Source organism: Acanthopagrus latus, chromosome 22 (assembly GCF_904848185.1).
Source record: "Acanthopagrus latus isolate v.2019 chromosome 22, fAcaLat1.1, whole genome shotgun sequence".
NCBI classification, from domain to species: Eukaryota; Metazoa; Chordata; class Actinopteri; order Spariformes; family Sparidae; genus Acanthopagrus; species Acanthopagrus latus.
In genome coordinates, this window is record NC_051060.1 from 4,975,875 (window position 1) to 4,999,232 (window position 23,358).

The following is a 23,358-nucleotide window of genomic DNA, read 5'->3' on the forward strand; positions in this document are numbered from 1 at the left end:
AAATGTCCTCACAAACATTAAAACTGGGATAGACTAAAGCAATAAAACAGAACAAAATATAAAGAAGTGCATGAAAGTGGCACTAAAGGAAGGAATTAAAAGTAGCCCTTGTATTTACATGGATGATATATGAACCTCGTAATTGAAGACAATGTGTCTCGTGCCTTAAAACTGATGTCCTACAGTCTGAAGATTTTAATGGACCTTATTCTCATACATTGTGATATCCAGCGAGCCTGCAAGATTTCTGTAATGACACATTAAACAGGCTGCAGCAAGGGGCCTTAAAGCATATTGATGGGAGACATATGGAGTACAGAGAAGGTGAAGGAGGTAAGAAAGTCGAGCATTATGGCTAGTGCAGTAAGAAATGTGTGTTTTGTGTTTATAACTTATCAAGATTATTTATTTCTTAGATACATGTTTATGTATACAGGGATTACATAGGCTGAATAGTGTCTTTTATGGTTACTTTATTGGAGATCACTGTGTGCACTGTGATTTGTTTCACTGTGCCATTTCTCTCTTTTTAAAAATCCATTGTTAATTCTTTTTTTTTTTATCTATATATCACTGCTGTTATAGTGATTATTGTTCTATTCAGTTTTAGTTTAATATAAACTTTTACATGCAATATTTATCTTTAATTTCTATTGCTTGTGTTTTATGTTATTACAAAAATATTAACCTTTAAATGCATTTTTGCTTTCTTAATAACCAATTTTTTTTCACTTGTAAAGCACTTTGATTTTGATTTGGTTGAAAGGTGCTATATCAATTTAATTTGACTGATTGATTGGAAACAACTTAGTTTCATACAACTGCCAAAATCAAAGAGGCAAAGTATAGCTATGTAGAAGACATTGCAACTCAGAACTGTAATATTTCTTAATACAATTTAATATTGTAATAATACAAACATTTTCCATAAGTGAAAGAACAAGCTTTTCTTAGAGAAAAATAAGGTAATTACATACAGTGTTTGAAGCTTGAAACTTGGCAGGGTCCGCCACATATACAGTAAAGTAAAAGGGTGAAATCACCCTTGACAAAATGATTTTGTTACACAGGAATATTGCAGTATTTCAGCTGAAATAACTGACACATTTCATTTGACTAGCACACGCTTATATGCACCCATTTCCCAATATGTCTAACTCATTTTGAGTAGCGCATGCTGGATTTGATTGATGTGTAAACACGCACCTGTGGACATGCGCCTGTATACCAACCAACCAGCAGGGGGCGACCTGCTAATGTACCTGTCAGACTACCTGCTGATTAACCTGCCATGAGTGTGAGCAGCAGCATACAGTGAAGTGTATATATTCACCAGGATGCAGTTTATCAGTCAGCCTCTGGAACTTTTTCATATTCGTGGATTAAGGCGTTTGGAGCAAGTTTGGAGGGTTGACAGTCTGTTTTTCGCCGCCATGTTCTTCTCACAAATAAAACTGGTGAGTCAGTTTCCATATTTTTTAAATTACTATTAGGAGTTTTCTCTGCTCAGTCAGTGTGAAGACGATTTTAAAATGTGTGTGGCGGTGGTTTAGTTGAAGAAATAAATAGAGACGGAGAAAATTCGGACGTGAAAATGCCGGTTTCAGTGATTCGCTGACTGGCCAGCTAAATGCATTAGCTTGGTTAGCGAGCTAGCTCAACAGGTGTGATGTTCAAATGAATGATTCAATCAAACTTTATTTATATAGCCCTCTTCAAACAAACTAAAATGCAATTCAAATGGCTTTCAAAGTGAAAATACATGGTAAATGAAATACTATAAGAATAATGATAATAAGTACAGTAATATGTAAATGAAAATCTATGTAAAATATGGTAAAAATATGGTTTTCTTTATTGTTTCTTATGGAAAATATGTCTTAAAAACCCAGTGGTGGAAAGTGACTAATTACATTTGCTCAGGTGCAGCGATTAAGTCACATTTTTGAGTAGGTTACTTGTTAACGGGTTAAGCTAATTTCTGTTACTTTATACTTCTAACTGTGCCGACACTACATGTCAGCAGTGTTGTCTAAAGTATTTACAGTAATTCAAGAGTAAAAGTAAATATTGTGTTAGAATATTGCTTTTTTAACGGTAAGTCACCCATACAAAGAATACTTGGATAAAAGTTTTTCGGTATCTGACATTAAATGTTCTTAAAGTGGTAAATCTCAACGATTGCTGAAATAGGCAATTGCAGGTGTATTTTTGGACCTCACAGCTTCCCTGAGATCCAGTGTGTCCTGTGTGATGTCAGTCAGTGGGCAGCTTGGCCACGCCTCCATAACAGTTCATTCCATGTATTCCTCCATTTTATTGTCCACTGTTATATGTCTTTTCTTTGTTTGCGAGGCCATGATCATTAACAATAATGTTTACCATTTACTCCCAATGTTAGCAGACAAAACAGCTTTATCCCACACAAACTGCCTAATCATTCTGGCCAAACAATCAATGCTGGGGTGAACACCACACTAACTGAGCACTGCTTGTGATGTTTTATTGTGCATCTTTGCCATCCCAGCAAATATAAGGGCTTTCATCGGTGGGCCATAGGCTCAGTCACCATTGTGCCACTTCATTCGGAGAGAGATAGTGACTTAACACTCCTTCTGGTTATTGTAACTGATATTCAGCATTTTTCTGATTATCACAATCAGACAGAAAAAAAACAATCAATCTATTTCAAAATGTGCTTCTTTGGCTCTGATGCAGCATGTAATCTGCCAAGTAACTAGTAACTAACATCATTAAATAAATGTAGTGGAGTAAAACATAACCAATTATTGAATTATTATATATATATATATATATATATATATATATATATATATATATATATATATATATATATATATTATAGGCTCAGAAAGCCTAAATTGATCCCTGAATGGAGAAATTCTCAAGGTAGGCTAGCCCAGTGATTCAGGCATTTTTTTTTGTTTGTTTGCTGTTTGTATGTAATTCACTACTAATTTGATCAGTTGAGGTTCCAGTGGAGAGTTTTAATGTGTACAATCTGGACAACATATGATACTCTCTTAGACCCTATATTCGAACAAGAAAGAACCCCCTTCTCAAAATACAAGGAATAAATCTGAGGTCTGAATTCTTTCTGACATTTAATCTTTTTTTGTACCTTATTGTCGTTGTACAAAATGTATTCTGTCTGATGTCTAGTTCAGAACCCCCCAAATGCAACTTGAAATGATATAAAACACAGAAAAGCAGCAAATGTTTATTTGAGAAGCTGGAGAGCTAGAAAACATATCTGATTAGAGCTGAAACAAGTCTAAGTTAATTAGTTGTCAGTCATTAGTGTCAATTTGAGTGCAGCACAAAAATGCTTAGGTGCCGCATCAAATCAGAATGCAGTGTTCTGTGGACGTGGGCTGTCAGATCAACCCATCCTTTCACTTATATCAGTTAGAGATAAACCTCTCTCTCAGATGTCTTTTCAGGAGCAAAGATGACCTTGTTACACACCAATCACAAGGCTGTGTATGAGGATTTTTCAGCGACTTAAGAACATGCTTTTATATAAAAAACATGGTTGGCAGACAACAAATGCCAAAGTCTTTATAAGGGCTGGTAAGATGATGCAAGGATGACAGAGGGTTTTTATAAAACTCCCCGACATCATATCCTCCAGAGAAAAAAAGTCTGATGCTGTTGGACAGACTGTCATCTCACAGAAGGCAGGAAGTCAGTGAGAGCAGCCGTAACCTCATTAGATGAGCCATCACTAACACTCTGCGTCCATTTGTCGTGATTAACAAACTACTCTAACTGGTCTAATTTAGTCGTAATGAAAACTGGACTCATTATCAGGTCTGTCAGGTCATTTCTAACTTTGTGCTCATTGATGAAGTGGCTGAGACAGAGATATCTCTTTTCAGCTGCTCTTCTTTATGGACAAAGTTGGATGTGGTGGAAGATCCTTTTAAATACTTCATACTGTCAGTAAAATCAGTAATCAACAGTACAAAAAGTGAGTAAGAAATATCATAGAAATGTTCAGTTCCCCAGCCTGAACTAGAGACTTAAGATCAATTCCATGGAATTCTAGATACATACTTTATTGAACCTGAGGGAACTGTAGATGGGATTTAGCTAGAGTTGGGTAAAAATATCAATTCATCAATGCATTGCAATATATTTTTTCCCAATTCACTATCAATTCAGAAAATCCTCTGATCCTCAACGGACGCCTCTCGGTCCCCGTCTCCAGCAGCTGGAAACGCCTCACCCGCGACCTTGCTCAAGGGTCGGAGGGTGATACGCCGTGGATGTCAGCCGATGTCTGACGCACCGCTCTTTCGGAGACTGTAAACTCCCAGCACAGCCGGTCTCACCCTGGCTGCTGCACCATCTGCCTGTGGGTAGCACTCTCCTCCGGGGAGAGAGGGTGGTTCAGTGTCAACCTTTTACCCCCTTGCGTCTAGCTGGAAGGTGGAGGGACCGCGGTTATGTCTGTTTATGTCAGACAAAAATGTACCATGCAGTCCCAGAAACAATGACATTATCTCAGCTTAGCTATGGTTAAACTATTTTATAACTAAACACATCTTGCGCCTTTGTTCACATTTCAGTTCAAACTATAACTTCCTAGAGGAAAGATTTATAATTTAAGATTGCTTTGTTTAATTAAAAAATTATCAACAATGAATTATTTGTTTATTACTACTTACTACTGAATTGATATCGAAGCATTTAATCAATACTGAATCAAATCAATATTGAATCAAATTGCAACCTAAAGAATCAAAATCTAATCAAATCGTGAGGTTCTTAACAATACTGAGCCCTATATTTAGTTATTTTCATGTACAATATTGTCCCCCGAAATGTGGCAGAGATGCTCCTGCAAAGGAGAGAGTATGGTAATGTCCCACCCCTGTGTGGAGGTCTCCTGACTCAGTGACAGCTGGAACAGTGTGACTGGTATGCTCGGTACACAAAGTGATTTTTGCGGTCGCTGCTGTGTAAACGGGCCCTGGGCCCTGTGTTTACCCTCTCTGCAGTATTCATATTCATCTGACTGTTGATCCGTGGGGTTAATGCAGACTGTGCTTCTGGCTCGCTCCAAGTGGGCAGATAAGATCAGAGGGCAATTTACTGTCAACTTAATCATGTTAAACTGTAAATATGCAGTATATAAATTGCAAATTATGTGCTAATGATGAAGCTCTCCGTCTCAATAACGTGTTAATTGAGTTGATTTGACAATCCTCTACAGAGTCCCACTGTAATGTATTCATTACCAACTTTGTCCACCCACCCTGTAGATAGTTTAGATACTTTTATTATGGTAGTTTTATAGATATATTATTAAATTTAACTTATCTCAGACTGTCACTGTCAAGCTCAAGGAAGGGAAAGGAGGGGAAAACACACAAGTTGTTAACTTATCATTTTACATCATTAAAAGGCAAATTAATAAACTAAACTAACTAAATATAACATAACCAAAGAGAGTGGAGGCCAGAGGAGAGAGAGACTGGGAGACTGATGCCAAAATGATTAATTTAATATCATATGTCAGCTGTTGTTCAACTTGATGCTTAATTTATCCCAAACTATATCATAACATAACATTAATTTAGAAAGTTTTGGAGTTCTTGACAGTGTAGAGACTGGCAGTATTCACTCTTGTACAGTATTAAATAGACACCAACAAGGTTCATAAGTATTTTATTCAACGCAAAGATGAAAACACACTTTCTAACTAAAATGTACTACATACAGGTGTGTGTGTGTGTGTGTGTCTGTGTGTCTGTGTGTGTGTGTGTGTGACGTGATGCGTTGCATGCAGAGACCCTGAGTCTGTGTGAAGCAGCATTCAGCTAACATTGAATTAGTCATCTAGGATAGCAAACTACCAATAACCTGACCTGAGGTCACAACAACACCAACAGTGAACAAACACATATATTGAACACATTTGCATTACATCAACCAGAGTTTAAAGTCCCGTGCTTAGCCGTGCTGTGCTCTGCAGTCTAAGCCCAGTTCAATGTTACCAGTCTTTGAAGAAAAGGTGCCGGTGGTTCTAGTAGAAGGTTGGAACTCCAATGTTGAATGCTGTTCTTGCTGTGCAAGGAGTGATGAACTCTAATATGATCTGTGGGTCCCAACACAGTCCATTGTGTTTCCGTGTTACAGCATTGTTTTTTTTAATCCTATTATCCTGCTGGTGTTCCTTCCAACCTGAGTATTGAAATAAGTGTCATCCTGCTGCTTTGGCATTAGGCATCAAAAATTCAAAAAAGTAATCTTAAATTATAAGTCTTTCCTCTAGGAAGTTCTAGTTCGGATTGAAATGTAAACAAAGGCATAAAATAGTGCAACCATAGCTAAACTGAGATAATGCCAGTGTTTCTGGGACTGCATGGTACATTTTAGTCTGACATAAACATAGACATAACCGCTGTCCCTCTGCCCTCCAGCGAGATGCGAGGGGGTTAAAACGTCGACACTGAACTCCCCTCTCTCCCCGGAGGAGGGCGCTGCCTGCCGGTGCAAGGTGCAGCAACCAGGATGAGACTGGCTGCACTGGGAGTTTACATTCTCCAAAAGAGCGGCGCGTCAGACATTGGCTACCCGCATCCGCAGCTCCAACGGTGTTTCCGCGGCACTACACCCTCCGACCCTTGAGCAAGGTTGCGGGCAATGCGCTTCCAGCTGCTGGAGTTGGGGACAGAGAGGTGTCCGGCGAAGGACAGCAGGTGGTTGGGGGCCGCTACTTGCCTGAATCAACTCAGAAAATTCTCTGAATCGATACTGAATTGGGAAAAAAATATATTGCAATGCACTGATGAATTGATATTTTTACCCACCTCTGTTTGCCATACATGACACAAACCTGCATCATGGGATGAAACGTCAGCAACTCCTGTAACAGATGAGCCTATTGAAGTCCTCTGTTTCTATAAACCCTGAGGCATCAGAGGTGCAGGGCTTTGCAAACATGGCGTTGACTCATAGAAAGTCTTTTTAACATAGTCTCATGAGGAAGGAACAGTGTTCTGATTCTCCTCATCCAAGGTCATGGAGCCTGGAAAGGAAGAAAGGGATTTGTTAAACAACTTCCTCTTCACTACATCTCCTGAATATGAAAGGAGTTGTCTCTTGGTTTGACGATGCCCAGGGCAGATGATACACATTACACTGACTCACAAGTGCAGAGGCAGCATGCCTCAACATACCTTTATGGTGCCAACAGATGCACAAACTGATCCTGTGATTCCACCAGCTACTTGTCTAGATACGCAGGACTTCTATTTTGACGTTTTGAATTTTTATGCAGATATCAGACAAATAATATAACTTCCGGTCTTTTGGATTAACAAGCAACCCTGTAAGCGTTACCTGGCAGGTAGCTCAGCTGCTGGAGCTGGTGTGTTCTGGAGGAGACAGTCATGTGCAGAGCCCAGATCTTCTGGAGGAATAACCATCCGGAGTCAAGGACAGAAAAGAAGTTGTTCTAGAGACTATTGTTATGAGAGGGTGGATTTAATTTGACTGTCACCTGAGCCACTGGGCTGCTAAAATCCACTAATGTTCTCCACTTCTGTCTTATTTGAGTGATGAATGGAGGGGGTGCTGCAAGATAACATAAAGAAATTGAGTATCTGGTGAGTGCTACCTTTAGTAGGAGACAAAACTGAACACAAACACAAACACACATACACACTATAGGTACGGACTATTGCTTGCTATCTTGTGGCTAGTGTACAGGAAGGTATTGTGTCTGTTTAGGTTGAATAAACCTGCAAGTAACTCAAAGAAACTATTCAGTAAGCAACATCACCCGAATAACATAGTGACTATCCTCCTTTCTCTTTGTCTGTCTGACTTTAGGGGCTGTGTTATTCTCAGCATTAATAACCAAAAACTAAACATGTTCTGAAGCTAGACAGCACTGAGCACCTTTGTCTACAATCTTCTTCTGTATTTATTATCTACTATCTATGATAGGGAATGTTTCAAGTTAAAAAGAAAATGTTAAAAAACTTGAGAACATGGAGAATAGGTAAGTAGGATTACACCAACTTAGACTGTCTCATTTACGTTGAACCTAGACTGGTTTTAGGAAGCCAAAGTATCACCTCACCACTGATCGCCCTGTTTATCCTCTTTGGTTCACGTTGTTGTGACTGTTGAGCTGGAAAGTTTCCTCTGAAGGAGCACAAGTGTCTCCCAACTTTCTGTTTAACCTTGGATAACAAAACAACAACATGTCAGATGACCAACCAACCCTGTTGTACCTATTTTGGAAAGTAAGGTGGTTCCATGAGGACTGTCATATGATTTGTTTTTGTTTTTGCTTTGTTTTTGTGATGTGATTGGTTGTTTGTACATTGCTGACCTGGCCAGACTTACTGACACTGCATTTAAGTTTGTCTTGAAGGTGATCAGTGTCTGTAGTATTGCACCTACATCCTCTGCAGCAGTAATGAGCTCAACATGCCTTGAAATTAGGTAATTGAAAATATACGATTTAGAGGATTTGAACTACAGATCACACAGACAGGATTTTGTCTTTGTTTTGTAACCACTGTTGTTGGTACAGGAGTCGGGGGGGTTATCTTTAGGTTAAAGGTTAAACAGAGAGGCTTGACAGACTAAATTAACAGGATTAAATGTCATTTGTCTGGATTTCAGCACAGAAGGATTGTCTTGGAGAAAAGCCCTCATAGTCATTTCACCTGTGCACATGGTTCCCACAGTACTCTGTGGACAAACAACCATAAAATCCGCATTTCAAAAAGAGACTAAAGGTCTACATGTTCGGTTCCTCCAGCAGCCCTTGAGCTAGATTTTGGAAAATAAATAAATACATGAAAATACTCAAATATATTGATTGATGGCTATCAGAATAGTTGGTGAATAATGTGATAGTTGACATCTAATTGCTGCTCTAATGAGTACTGCTGCTGCTGCACCCATTTTAAACTCTACTAAATGCACTCTCTAGAACTGCTGCTACAAATAATCCTACTACGACCACTTCTACTACGACCACTTCTACTACGACTACTACTACTACTACTACTACTACTACTACTACTACTACTACTACTAGAATTACCGCTGCTGCATCTGTTGCTGGTCAGGAGGGAGTAAAACAGAGTTGGACCATTGACCAGCCAACGGATTAGAGATTAAAAGCAATTTCTAATCTTCTTTTGCTCGGCTCTTCAGATATGGCCAAACTTGGTGATGTCTGAGCTCCAGCTGGCCTTTCAATAAATTAATTCTTTAAACTTTCCCCCACTTTTAACATCAAAAACATAACTTGTTAGTGTTCCCAAATATCCCCAAAAAACTATTAAAAAAATAAAATAAAGTGGCCATTTTCTGTCTGGGAAACACCAGTGGAGGCACCCAGTGGTCTGTCCTCATGTGAACAGAGTAAATCCACAGTCTTATTTGCTGCAAATCCTCAGAGACATGGCACAAAGTGTCACTGGCCCCTCAGCCACCCCAACATTTCATCATCATCCTCTGGAAATGACTGCACGTGGAAACATGTAAATATACTCAACATTTTTGTTTGTTTGTTTGTTTGGTTCATCCTATTCTCAAATGCATTTGCTTTTTCAGTTGTATACGCTATTTAAGAGATTCCAGTATTTTTTTTAAATAGTTTTCTGACTTTTTGTTTTTTTTGCTCTAACATGAGATATTCAAATTAAACAAATTATCATCATAGTGAACAATAATAAAAAGGCTCTTGCATCTGGAAAAAAGAGTTGAAGCGAAATAAGATTAAACACAAAACTGATATTTAAGTCAAATTAAAAACCTAAGCAGTAGAATAGTATTTGTGTTTACAATGGTTTATTTTGAAGGTCGTTTCATGTACTGTTAAAGTGTAACTCAAGAGATGCAGTTTTAGGTGAAAAGGTTGTTACAAGTTACGAAATTTTATATTAAAAGTATATGAACGAAATAACATATATGAATTGCTAAATATGAAGAAAATATAAAGGTATATAGTTCCTATACCTCACTTAGTACTTCTCTGTCATCTGAAATGAAGAATCATAAAGCATCTTTTTTTTTTAATGAATGAAACAGACAGATTTAAAGGTGTCTTTACTTCTTTTACAAGCATCATTTGCCCGAGGCTTTAACTGGGATTTATAGCTCCAGATTTGAAACAAAACCATGAAATTGTAGTCAGCAGAGGATTTAGGTATTCATTCATTCCACAGAGCCAGACTGCAATGTCACAATTTTCACAGTTTTTGAAGCAGCACGGCTCAACAGGATCTGAGACATTATCTGAATATGTCTTTTTTCCCCCAAACTCAAGTCAAGGTTTAACAATAGAAACAGATTGATAAAAACAGCAAATCCAGTGACATGAAAATTGCACATACAACAAGTCAATGAGGATTTAAATAGGTAAAACCAGGAGTTTAACATGCTAGTCACCTTTAGTCTGACACGTGTTTCCCGCTCCAGGATGATGTGCTTATAAGGACCACAGTGACCAGTAACAGCTTTCAGGCTGGAGGTGACTTGAAGATGTTACTGGATAAGAACAAGCCTTCCAGTTTACAGGAGACTGGGGTCACATCCTTACTGCTAAGACTAAAACCCACCCAGGAAAACACTAGTGTAAAGCGCCCTGATGGGCCGGGAGGAGGTGTGCCGAACAAACTGGTCACCGTGGTTGACAGATGCCCTCAGAAAGCCACTAACAGGATGACGCCAGTGCTGCGAGGACCGCGGGGTAAAGACGGATTATGTCTGAGCAGTAGATAAACAGATTATTCCCGAAACGGTGCCTACTTTTTTAACCTCGTCACTCGTGCCACACTTACAGCTCCCGCTGTCCCACAATCCCCCTGGGCGGGAGGAACGCCTTCCTCTATCAGATGCACATCCTGGGATTCATTAAGAGTGTTTCAACCGCGGCTCAGGGCCTCAAATGATCTGCCTTCCCAGACGACCTGCAATCCCGACTGGCACCTATGAGCTCCACCTGAGCTAGAGGACAACACCCCTCCCACCTCCCCTCACTCTGCTGGACTTACTTTGACCTTCATATTTTAGAATCGCTTCCTTCACAATGCAGTGGGAATTTGGACTTGTGCTGCTGTTTGTCTTCGCTTCAGAAGCTGCTGGAATTAAAAGTAAGCCTTGTTTTGTTTACAAAGCCTCAATCCTCCGAGCCTTGACACCTTAGGACCTCTACAACTTTCACATGCTTTTACACTTTTATTCTTTACAAAAGAGTAAAGTTTGCACTTCCTAATAGATAAAATCAGGTGGATATACGTATTTGAAGAGTATGACTGCCTGTACACGTACTAAAGCAAAGCCTATTACGATTGCGTAAGTACTTGGCTGCGAAATTAGTGAGGTGTTGGACACTGTCACTGTTTCACTAGAGAAAACAAAAAGGCTTAAATGCATCATAAAAGGGCAACACATTTCAGTAAATCCTTTGTCTTTGTCTTGTTCTGAACCGCAGCCAAAGTGAAATCAGTATTTATGACCGGCCACGAATATGCGCAAACATGTCCACAATGCAAATGAAAATGGAAAGGGGATAATAGGACAGTTTAGTAGATTTATTGCCAGCCTGGTGACAGCTTGACAATTTGAATTACAGTACTCTCCTGACTTATTTATTATAAAAGCCTGTAAACATGACAAATAGAAGGGGGGTTATCAGTTTTTGTATTACAACGTCTGAATCATCTCGGGTAAAAAAAAAGTTTCACCTTCACTGCGAAACATTTCTTATGTTTGTTCTAAAAGCATCAGTACGTAGGCCGCCTGCTGAGTTACAACACCCGCTGCAACTAATGCTGTCCTAAATATATCTGCTAGACTGTGTGTTTAAAAACACATACAGACAGTACACTGGGTAGATGCTTCTATTCGAAGCACCGTTAATGTACAGTGAGGGCTCATATTTTTAGTACAAGTATGCATAAGGAGGGAGAGTGAACCTAGAAACCTGGCAGGCTGATATAACTAAGCTCCGCTCCGATAATGTCCACAAATAACACAAAGGAAACAACAGTTCTATAACCAGCCGGTAAATGTAAGTTAAGGAAATCCATAAATACGTCACACTCATTGTTTTCAGTTTTGCCAATTTCTACCAAAACACTGATGGTTTCACACTTATTTGACTTCTTTTGTGTCCCAGTGCATCTAAGTTTTATCTTGTTTCTGTGCTATACTATGTCCTCATGTACAGAGAACAGCTCAGAAAACTTAAACAAGCTTCTAGCTAAGAGATCCTGGAGGAGAATTAGAAAAAGAAACAGGCCAAAAACACTGATCCTTAAATGAGAACCATTCATACAAAAAGGTTTGTAAGTATGATTAACATTTATGAGTAGTCCAGATGTGGAAAGCTATGTGCACATATTCTGCATTAATGTAAATAAAACTGCAACTTGAATCAACTAAAAAATGAGAAATAAACTTGATAACCCAAATAAACTAAATGCAAAAACTGTCAGGAAGGTATACTTCATCATGGCTTGCTAGGTAACTAAAGAACTATGATGATTGGGTGAAACACATTGTATGATTTATTAACAGTTTTTGGCAAGAAAACTATGCAGCAATGGTCCTTAATATTCTCCATCAGTTAAAGCTGTAAAATCACTGACTGTTTAATCTCCTCTCGTCTATCTGTTTGATTTATTTGACCGTCTCCCAGTGACAATAATCAGCTGCTTCACTTTTTGACAATGTTTTTTTTTTTTTTTTTTTTAACGTTAAATGTGTCTTCATAAGAAACCATTCCCTCTTTAGTACTGTCACAGAACAGTACCACACCGATGACACTAATAATGATTGACATTGATTTAATGTTTTCACTATGAAAGGAGGTGAAAAGGGTGGTGAAGATGGTCGAAATGATTTCTCAAAGCTAAAAGATGTTTAACTCAGGTTGCATTTTGTATGCGTCCAAAACCTAAAAACATTTATTTTACAGTCCTGCAAGATGAAGATAAGCAACAAATAAACCCATATTGGTTGTATATCTTCATATTTGCCCTGTTAGACTGATTCGTTTTTGCCTTCTGACAGCTAGACTTCCAGCTCTCTCAGTAGGAGATTCATCTTGATACTCTCTGGTAATATATTTGTGACTGAAATTCAGCGATGTATCGAGGGAACAGGCAGCCTTAAACAGAAATTTGACGGTGCGATTATCTTCCAGTCTTACAAACTGATCGTGTTGCAAAATGTTCAGGTTAAGAAAATAAAAAAATAAATATTTTAGCAGTTTTTGTTCAAAATGATAAACACAGATCAATTACTGGAGTCTTTGTTTCTTGGAGTTAAGACAAGAACAAACACAAATGTGAGCCATGTGAACTGCTGCTCTATTTGTGAATAATTATTTTTATTATTGATAAAATGATTAGCTGTTTCGTCCATGAAATGTCAGAAATACAATCTTGACACTGGAGAAGCTAGAACGAGCTCATATCTTTGGCATTTTGTTTGAATAACAACCCAGTCGAACGATTATCAAAAATCGATTGACGTTTAGACTGTATATGAAATGCATGAGGTCTATTTTGGTCCAAATCAGTTCTTATCACAAGTTCTTCATATGACAGGGCTGCTGGTTACTGCAGAAATGACACCAGCCTGTTAGTCATGATCTGATCAAACATGATATGTGTTTATTGTTTGAAATATCTGGAAACTGTTTATTAAATTAAACATTTACATATGCAACAAGAGAAACTGCTGACATAAAGACATTAAAGAGGACTGGAGCAGCTGGGTAATCTATTATGATTTTCGAAATCATCACTTTAACTTATCTTTCATCCTCTGATGCTTTCAAGACAAATCATGTTCCCAAAATACGGCTTGTTTGTTTTCAGCTGCTTGTTGTCCCAGATGGGTGGGGTTTACAGTAAAAAGCGTCATTTCTGTTGTCAGTGACAGAAACGGACACCAAATCCAATTTTATGTCTTCAAATGTTGCCTAAATCTTGTGACATTAACAGTTTGTCCCTTGGTAACAAACACAACCATCTGTCGCTCTAAACAAATGCCAAGGATTTGGATCTGACCAGGATTTGGTCTGCACTGAGTTTGACCCTCAATCATTTCCTGTCTGTTTCCTGGTTAGAGAGCGGCATCAGGCCTGATTCGGGGGTGAAAATGGAGGCCGTTGTCCCTGGAGGTCTGATGAAACTGCTGAAGGCATCCACAGAAACCGAAGGTTCAGGGTATGAAGTGGCCAGACGTCGATCGAAGAGGTCTGTGTTCCTGCACTCCGGAGTGAGAATCTGCCCCCAGGAGACCATTGAGCAAGTGCTCGCCAGCCACCAGGCTTATTACCAACTCAGAGGTACTTTATTCAACTAACAACACCCTAACTCACAATCATAGAGTTATAGAGATCTGTTAACTGGCCAGTGTTAACAATGGGTCCCTAAGTCTGGCCATGCTTTAAGGAACAGTTCACCCAGAAATGAAAATCCAGTCATTATCTCTTCCACCTATGCTGATGGAAAGTCAGGTGAAGTCTTGTAGACCACAAAACATTTCTGGAACTTCACAAATAACAGTGCTGCAGCATTCTTCTGAACAGCTGAAGTAGCTGGTGACAAACCATAAAATGGCTTGAAAATGGCTAGAAAAAGTTCTAGCTTCTCATCTCTTATGTTCTGCATTTTTGCAGCTTGTCAGGCTTTCTGACAGGTGTTTTTCTTTTCATAAACTCTCTTTGAGCTTACACGTTCAGAATTTTAAACAAAAGCACAAAACATTGATTAAACTTAAAATTTTCCGCCGCCTGGATTAGGTTTTGATTGATTTGTTTCCTGCTTTCCAGCAGGTGGACTTTTTCTTTATTCCTTTCAGTCTGGTGGCATTGAATCCAGCTGATTTTCTTTGTTGCTAACACTTGTTAACTTTTTTTGGAGCATTCAAGGATATCCTTACATCCCAACATCCCAGCTGGCAGCAGAAAGTGTTGCACTGATGAGCTGCACCTGTTGAAATTCAAACGCTAAAAAGAAAAACTATCAAAGAGTTGCGTCAATGAAAAGGAAAATGTCAAGTTTTGTCATTTGTTGCATTGTAAAGGTTTGAAAGGTGACTCAAATGTCAGGCTGTTGTGGGAAAAAAATACTTGAGGAGAAATAAAGCTGAATGGAAAGTTGGAAAATCAGTGTGAAACTGCACCAATAGAAGAACTGCTCCAAATCCATTAAAGCATTAACTTCCGTTTCTATTGTTTCTGGTAAACCAAAGATGGAATTTCACTGTCAGACAACAGCATTTGAGTAATAAAGTTAGTGTTTGTGGTAAGCACCTCTTCCAAGTTTTAAGTGGCTGCCCTGGTTTGAATCCAGCTGGGACAGCTGTTGCATGTCTTTGTCTGCTTTTCATGTCATCTCTACACTATAGCAGTCTAATTCAGGCTTAAAATGACCACAAACCCCCCCAAGTCCAGATCTATTATTGAATCATCTGAGTCATTACCACAGGTTAATTTGAACTTGCACTTCGGTCAAATTAAGTTCGTCCCAGATGTTTTATTTTTCTAAGAAACATGACAATGAAATTATCCTATTGTTTGCTCGAGGTCGGACCATTGCTGACCAGACATGTGACAGTAAAACAAAACAAATTACAATGAAGCTGCAGAAATGTATTCTGTTTGCAATGGCTAAAAGCGATTAATTAAAATTAAGCATAGATATGATAACTAGAATGAGTTGTTTGTTCCCAAATTTTAAATCAGGTCAGATCAGTTTAATACATCAGAATAGAGGGAAATCCGACAGGTGGAATTGGAGGGACATGAGGTGTGACGATGGTGCCGGACCAGGTCAGACCTCCGCAAACAGCTGAGCAGTCAGACCAGTCAGGAGTGATGAAGTGACTCCTTCACCTCCTTCACTCAGGTTGACAGTAACAAGTTTATTTCTGTCACATCTCGGACAGAGAAAAGTGAATGAAGCTGTTAGTTTACAGCTTTTATTTTCTTTATTACAGAAACAAAAGGCAGATTTCTGAAGCCCCCCCGACAAACAGGTGTTCAGTCCTGTGACACATTTTACACTGTGTCTTTATGAAGTGCAGTACTGCTTCATATTGTGTTAATGCCCCTTATTGGGGTTAAAGTTAATGTCACACACTTCTGTACAAACTAGGTTTGACAGTTTGATTCTGTTCTGCACATTAGCTTTTTTTTCATCTTCACTGATGAATGTGAATGCAAATATCTATTTTATCTTATCTTGTATGTTTTTTACTCTATTGTTCTGCCTTTTGACCTTTTCATCTGTGTCTAAATTGGACTTTTTCCGGCTTGTCAGGCTTTCTCATAATAAACTCACTTTCAGCTGACACCTTAGAATTTAAACAGAAGCATACAACATTGATTAAACTTCAATTTTCCACAGCCTGGATTAGGTTCTGATATATCTGTTTCCTGCTTTCCTCTGGGCAGACTTTTTCTTTACTCCTCTCAGTCTGGTAGGATTGAATCCAGCTTGAAGTGCCAGAGAAAATGTTTTACTTAATTGAATTTACTGCATGGAGTTTATCACTCTCTGATACAAAGTAATATGTACAATGAAGGATTTCAGTAATTGATTATTTGAAATAAGCTAAAATAGTGGAAATAGTGAAAGTTATAACCCTCAAAGACTGAACCTCCTATATTTATTTAGTTTAGCTTTATTAGCAGTTAGCATCACTTGCTGTACACCATTTGATCCATGAGAAGCTGAAGTTTCAGTTTGATTTGTTTAAAGTTCCCCACTTTACATGTGCTTTGTCTGAGAATGGATGAATTTAGCAGCAGAAACACAACAATGCCAATGAAAAGTAGAAACTCTGCTTTAAGTGAGTTTTTAAAATGTTGGGAGAGGATTAGTGGTTCAAAAGTTATTTAAAAATGACATTTTTTTTTTAATCTTCCAGCACCTGTCTATATAAACAGAAGTTTTTAATGCTGTGGTTTGAGATTGAACTGATGCTTTTGATATGAGCTACACAAGTAAGAGAAAAGCCTGTTAGCAATTTATAGAGATATCCTGCTAACAAACAACCACTTTTGCCAGTTGGATCTGTGAGAAATACAGTGCTGAAAGACTGGGAATCTGTGACAGGCCCATTTATTGTAGTTTAGAGAGTGGAACAGGTTGTTACTGTGTAGAGGAGCTCCTGGCAACAGTGTATTTACCGCTGAAAGTCTAAGAAGCTGCTGTCGCTGTGTGTGTTTGTTTGGTCAGTTTGTCAGGAGGCTGTGTGGGAGGCGTTCAGGATCTTCTTCGACAGGATCCCCGGGACATCAGAGTACCAGATGTGGGTTCACACGTGTCAACACGAGTCGCTCTGCATCTCCGACCTGGCCAAAAACTTCAGTAGCGCCGAGGAGCACATGAGCATGATTCACAGGGTAAGAAAATCACAACAGACTTAGAGAACACTGAGCCACCACCAACACTGACAACATTAAGACATCTCACCAGAGAAGTCCTGTAAATATGTGAATGTGTCATATAAGATATTTTTTTTACGGCATAGAGATGAAATAATTACATTGAACAAACATTGACTGTCAAATTATTCATCTGTTTTTACTGCATAGTCCTGTACTAAAGCATGAGTCAGAGTAATTTACGGTTAGCACTTATATTAAGGTCCTTGTAATGAGCTTTAGTTAATAGGTAATAAGGCCCTTATAAGTCCTTTTATAGCTTGACATTATGTGTTATTAATACTGTATAAATAATGGTAGCATAAACATGCCTGTTAGATTATATGATATTCATAAGCACTTGTTAACAGTTTATAGACTCTACAAGATTGTTAACAAAAGCAATGAGCTTCTTATAATTGCTTATGATAGCATTACAAAGGTATTGAGTTTAATTAACTTACCTACTGTGTAACTGTTAACCTTTAGTAAGCTTTTTGTTGCTTAATTAAGATGAATACATCATTAATTATGCATTTATTGGCAGTTAAATCTGCTTTATGCAGCTACTGGATCTAAAGCAAAAAAAGTGTCCCATTATGAAGAGTAAATCCTTTATTATACACTTACAAACTTTTTTAAGCATGTTTATGTTGATTGGATGTTGACAAAAATTCTTAAAAACTTGTTAATAAATGAATGATAAAGGACATATTAATTATGATAAGGCACTGTCCTTGCAGAAGCAGTATTAACTGTAAACAAATGCATAATGAAGTATGTATTAATCTAAATAAAGCAATAAAAAAGCTTTGTTAAGAGTAATGATGACATAAAAGCCAAGTTGGTCAAAGTCAATTAATGTTTTTTGTGATGGAATTACAGACAATTCTAAAACTCACAACTTTTCTTAACAGTCATAAGCAGTCTGTGCAAGTTGCCTAAAGCCTCCCTCCAGTCAGCTTTTCTTTCTGTCTAATGGTCAATGTTCTTCCTCAAACAGAAAATGAGGGCGTGGTTAATAATCATGCGTAGTTATTAACATTGCAGCCAGACTAGCACAGCAAGATAAACATCACAAGCAGGGATTAGTGAGAGCATCGATATATTAGCGTGGACCAACACCATGACTATTAGCAGGGACAGTGCCGGCTGTCACTCAAACAGAAGATCTGTTTGCATTGAGGAGCTGCAGAGTTTATTCATGGTACTGTAACCTAAACTGTACATTTACTGCCACGAGACAATTTGACCTTTACCTCTGCTCTGGTTGAAAACACTGGTCTGCTCTGAACCATAGCTATCTCTTTCGCTTGACCCCTCACACACTACACACCACCCTGTATCTTAAAGGGGCCATGCTGCTTTTTGTGTATTTAACATGCTGACTTTTTCACTGTTTGTGTCTACAACTACTCCACGTGCCTTTAATTCCTTGGGGACAGATACATTTTTTTGTTATTTAACCCCTATCAGAGGATGATGTATCACTCCCAGAGTCTGCTATAGTAGAGAAAGTAAAAGTCTGAAATGTCATAAATATTCAAAATACTTGGTGTCTTCTAATGTGATAATTAATGCATTCATGATGCTATTATAAACACCTGAATAGTAATGACACACAATGATGCAAATAAGCATCTGACTAGAACTGTAAAGGGTCTTATTACCGGTTAAAATAACATTTACCACAGGGATGCTAATATAAATCATTACTTTCAACACCTGGTAGGTTCCAGAAACATCTCATTCATAGTAAGCTGAGGTAGCTTAGACACTTTAACAGTAATCCTGTCAGGGTTAGATTTTCTAATGTAACTTAATCCTGCCAACACTGTATTTCCTCCAACACGATTTGTTACAGTTGTTGTTATGTGAAAGTGATTCGACACCTGCGTAAACGAAAGCAGCTTGAGAAGGAACATTAGCATATTGGATTATTCCTATTAGATTCTGAAGGCAGCTCAGCTCTGAGGTGTAGAGTAATTTGTTTTCCACAGAGCACACATGCTAATAATGTGGAATCTGAGTCACAGAGTGTGAGTTAAAACAGGAGTTTGCCTCCAGCTCAGTGACAACAAAATTATGATATATCTGAACGGTGGTTATAAGTTAGTGAAGTGAAAAAATAGAAGTAAATAAGTAGTATGTAGAAATGTAATAGGTGAGTCACTGTAAGTAGTTCATGAAGCTTCTCTGTTGCACTGTTTATATGCGGTTGATGATTTGGTGACCTGCAGGAATCAAACCTGTGAAACTCTATGAACTGTAAACCGTCGAGATGCTGGATGGTGTGACTGTTGTTGTCTGTTGACCAACATTAATGCATTAATGTCGTAGATTCTTCAGTAAACATGCAAACATGTCACCGTCAGCACATTCATCCTCACTGCCACGTGGCCTCGTCAAGAAGAAAGAAAACAGTTTGACTCTCAACTACAGATTCGTGCGCTGAACTTTCGGTTTTGTTAAACTAACTCTTTAACAAAACCACAGAGAGGAAAGTTTTGTTTTCTCATTGACACCACGCTCATATTTGAAATCACACTGTGGCGATTTAATGGGTTTTATGTCCTGAAATGTTCGGCTTCAGAAATGACTGCAGCAGAATGTATTTTTAAAACCACTGCACACACAAAACAGATAATTCGGACAGTTACTTTCACACTAACTCCAGTCCTGAGTATAAATGATATAATATATGATTGGACAAAGCAGTCAATCAGCTGTGCGATCAGTGGTCAATCTAAAAATAAATGGCAGCCAGTGAGAGCAGCAGTAATCACTGACACATGACATCATCATCACAGACAAGGTAGTCATGAGGTCAGTTAGTGGTAAAGTGTGTGTTTGTGTGTCGCTTACTGTAAATTCATCTTTTCTTTTTGATTGTTTACAGAGGATGAACCGCAGGAGAGACCAGAGGCCTCCAAGACGGTACGTTATGACACATGACCATGTTTCTGACTACATGCACACAAATAATACAATCTTTAATTCGCTTATTTGGCTTAAAACAAAAGGTTCTGCCACAAAGTAAAATTCAGTCATTATCTCTTCTCCCCATGCTGATGGAAAGTCAGGTGAAGTTTCATTGCTCACAAAACATTTCTGGAGCTTCACAGCATAACAGCGTTGCAGCATTCTACTAAAAAACTAAAGTAGCCGGGGACTCAATTTAAAACGTAAAGAACGACCAGTAAACCATACAGCACTTGCGGTGTAATCCAAGTCTCCAGAAGCACCAAGATCCCAAACTGATTTGAGGGGCATTATTCACAAGATGGCATCATTTGCATAAATGTATAGTTAGTTGATAAATCCTTATTTTAGATGTCATATCAAGACTTTAATCAGACTTTTGGAAGTGATGAAACTCATGAGAATATGAAGGCATAGCCATTTCCTCTAGTCTCTCTGAGTCATGTTTTAACTTTTAAATCCACTTTCCTCTCCTCTCTCCTCCTCATCATTCTGTTACTTTATTTCTGTCCAGCGCGATTTCATGAATTTGTAAATGGAAACGTGACTCTGGAGATATGAGTATGATCATTTGAATCCATGGTGTTCTGGGGACACAGGCCTGCTCAGAGAAATGATCAGACTCACACGGCTCGGCTCTTTTCTCTGTAATCACCTCAGCAAAAGAATTACAGGCTTTTTAATAACCAGGAAACGTTCAACTGTTTCCACAGACAGAAAAGAACTGGCTCAGTTACACTGCTCTAGAGAATCAAATTCGTCCTCATCTTTGACCTCAAAGAATAGAGGATCATTAACTGTGTTAAACATGAACAGACAGATGTATCATGATCCAAACTCTATCTTTAGAAAAAGACATAAATGAAGTTATGATGAGTTGAGATGGATCACTCAAGTGTCGCTCTTGATAGAAAAGTTACAAGGCTATACAAGATCTTTGTTCATTAAAAACATTTATAACCCCATTAATCTCAGGACAGGAACATCCATTGCAGAGGAAGCTGTTTTGTTTTTGCAGTTTGGATTCAGAAATCTTTGGATATATTTGGATCTTCTGCTGGTAATCAGAATGAATGAATTCATGAATTCTTCTTAAACGCTGCTACAGTAAAGTTAGCTTCTCAAAATGCACTGATAATGTAAAATGTTGAAGTGAAATAACTCTAGTTGTGTTTGAATATAGATCAAGTGAAAGGCATGTGGCATGTTCTCAGCATTTTGTTTCCAGACACACAATGTACATCAAAACTGCTGCTCATACTGTTGTTTTTCCAAATTCCAACACACATCAAGACTCGACACTATGTGATGTTGTCAGTTTGTGATTCACAGCCAGTGATTCTAAAGTCCAGCAAAAAGAAGTGAAGTTGAGGAAGAAAGAGGCTCATCACAACTCAACAGCAACAATGAGCACTGAAAGTGCTGCTTCAGTCCTACACACAAAGGATGCTTTTGAACATAATATAGTTAAAATGAACTACTCAGTCAGCCCAGGATGTGCTACTGATATTTTCTTCTGATCCTTTGCTTACAGCAGTACATTGCACCAGAATGTCATACAAGGTGCTCATATAAGTTGATGTTTTTGCACCTCAAGTTCCCTCGACTCAGGTCACTGTATTTTTGGTTAAATGCCTTCAATGCCTAAATAAACATTAGAATAAAAAAGTGTTTACGAGTGTAAAAGACAGTGGTTGCTAACAAGTGTCTGAATGAGACAACAGAGGTTTCTGGGGACATGCAGCGTCATCACAGCGAACACAGAGACTCATCTACTCATAAGTCCGTCTTCACAGGCCCACTTTAGTTAACTATCCTAATGCTAACGTTACAACTTTTGCATTGATCAATTTATGGAAAGCGTGTATAGTAATTGCGTAGTAAGACACTTACTGGTGGTGACATTTAAGTAATGTGACTGTGATGTAGTCTGGTTCTGGCTTAACATTAGCTTTTTACTTCTAGACATAGGTTAAATCTGCAGAATTTAGAACTTTTTATTTGCTTCTTCCACAGACAAGTGGTGACTCCTGCACCAACACAGGAGATCCTGGAAATAGAAGGTAGAATATTTTTAATGATCTTATACCAACACTGCTTTTAAATTACTACTGTTACTAATTTTCATAAGGTTTTATGGCATTCTGATTATCTGCTGCTGTTAGATATATGATGTGTTCTAAAGTTGATAACGAAGTACAGTACCAGTTCTTTAAGGCTGGAATAATAAATACAGAATGTAGACTGGTATAAATTACTATTGTGTGTAAGCTGAGTCTTGTCTTTGTGTTGTACTCATCACTACGAACTATGTGACTGTAAGTTATCCACAAGCACCAGCTCTACCACAACGAACAAACTAATCAATTTGAATTATCGTTAAAAGGATTTTGTGCCTTACCGCGTCATGACAGATGTGAGAATACGTAACAGACGGCTTGACTTTCACTCCTCCGGTTAATTTGGTCTGTGATTAAAGTCTCTCTTACGTCACTTCAGGTGCAGAGGTTCAGACTGCCAGCGTGTCAGTGGCCCCACCACCGACCCCCACCAGTACCACCATCCTTCTCAGCCCTGTGAGTGCCTCTCCAAGCCACGGCCCCGATCAGACCCTGGCAGCTGAGGAGGTTGAGGAGGTACCGATAAGCGCTCTCATTTGCATTTTAGGTATTTAGTCGATGCTCTTATCTACGGCAGCAAGTCAAAAGGGAAACAAGCTGAGCAAGGAGGTTTGTGACAGGACATGGTGGCTCCTCTGCGGGCTTGAAATGTCACAGTCAAGTAGAGGCACTTGTTCTCTGGAAACTATACATCAGTAGGAGTTAAATTACGAATCAGCAATTAACGCGTTATGTCCACCTGTCTTCGTTCAACATAAAATACACTGAATGTAATATTTTATCCCACAACGACGTTCATGATTGTTG

General features: G+C 38.5%; 1 protein-coding gene across 1 annotated transcript in view; it reads left to right on the forward strand.

Moving 5' to 3' along the window:
* Nucleotides 1-1,322: 1,322 nt before the first annotated feature.
* The window catches only part of LOC119012983 (interphotoreceptor matrix proteoglycan 2-like), a 59,798-nt gene continuing 37,762 nt past the window's right edge, over nt 1,323-23,358 (forward strand). The window contains exons 1-6 of the mRNA XM_037087265.1: nt 1,323-1,457; nt 14,141-14,362; nt 17,262-17,428; nt 20,349-20,386; nt 22,448-22,494; nt 22,931-23,067. Of these exons, the coding sequence (XP_036943160.1) occupies nt 14,173-14,362; nt 17,262-17,428; nt 20,349-20,386; nt 22,448-22,494; nt 22,931-23,067 (579 nt within the window). The 5' untranslated portion in view covers nt 1,323-1,457; nt 14,141-14,172. The remainder of the gene's footprint in view (nt 1,458-14,140; nt 14,363-17,261; nt 17,429-20,348; nt 20,387-22,447; nt 22,495-22,930; nt 23,068-23,358) is intronic.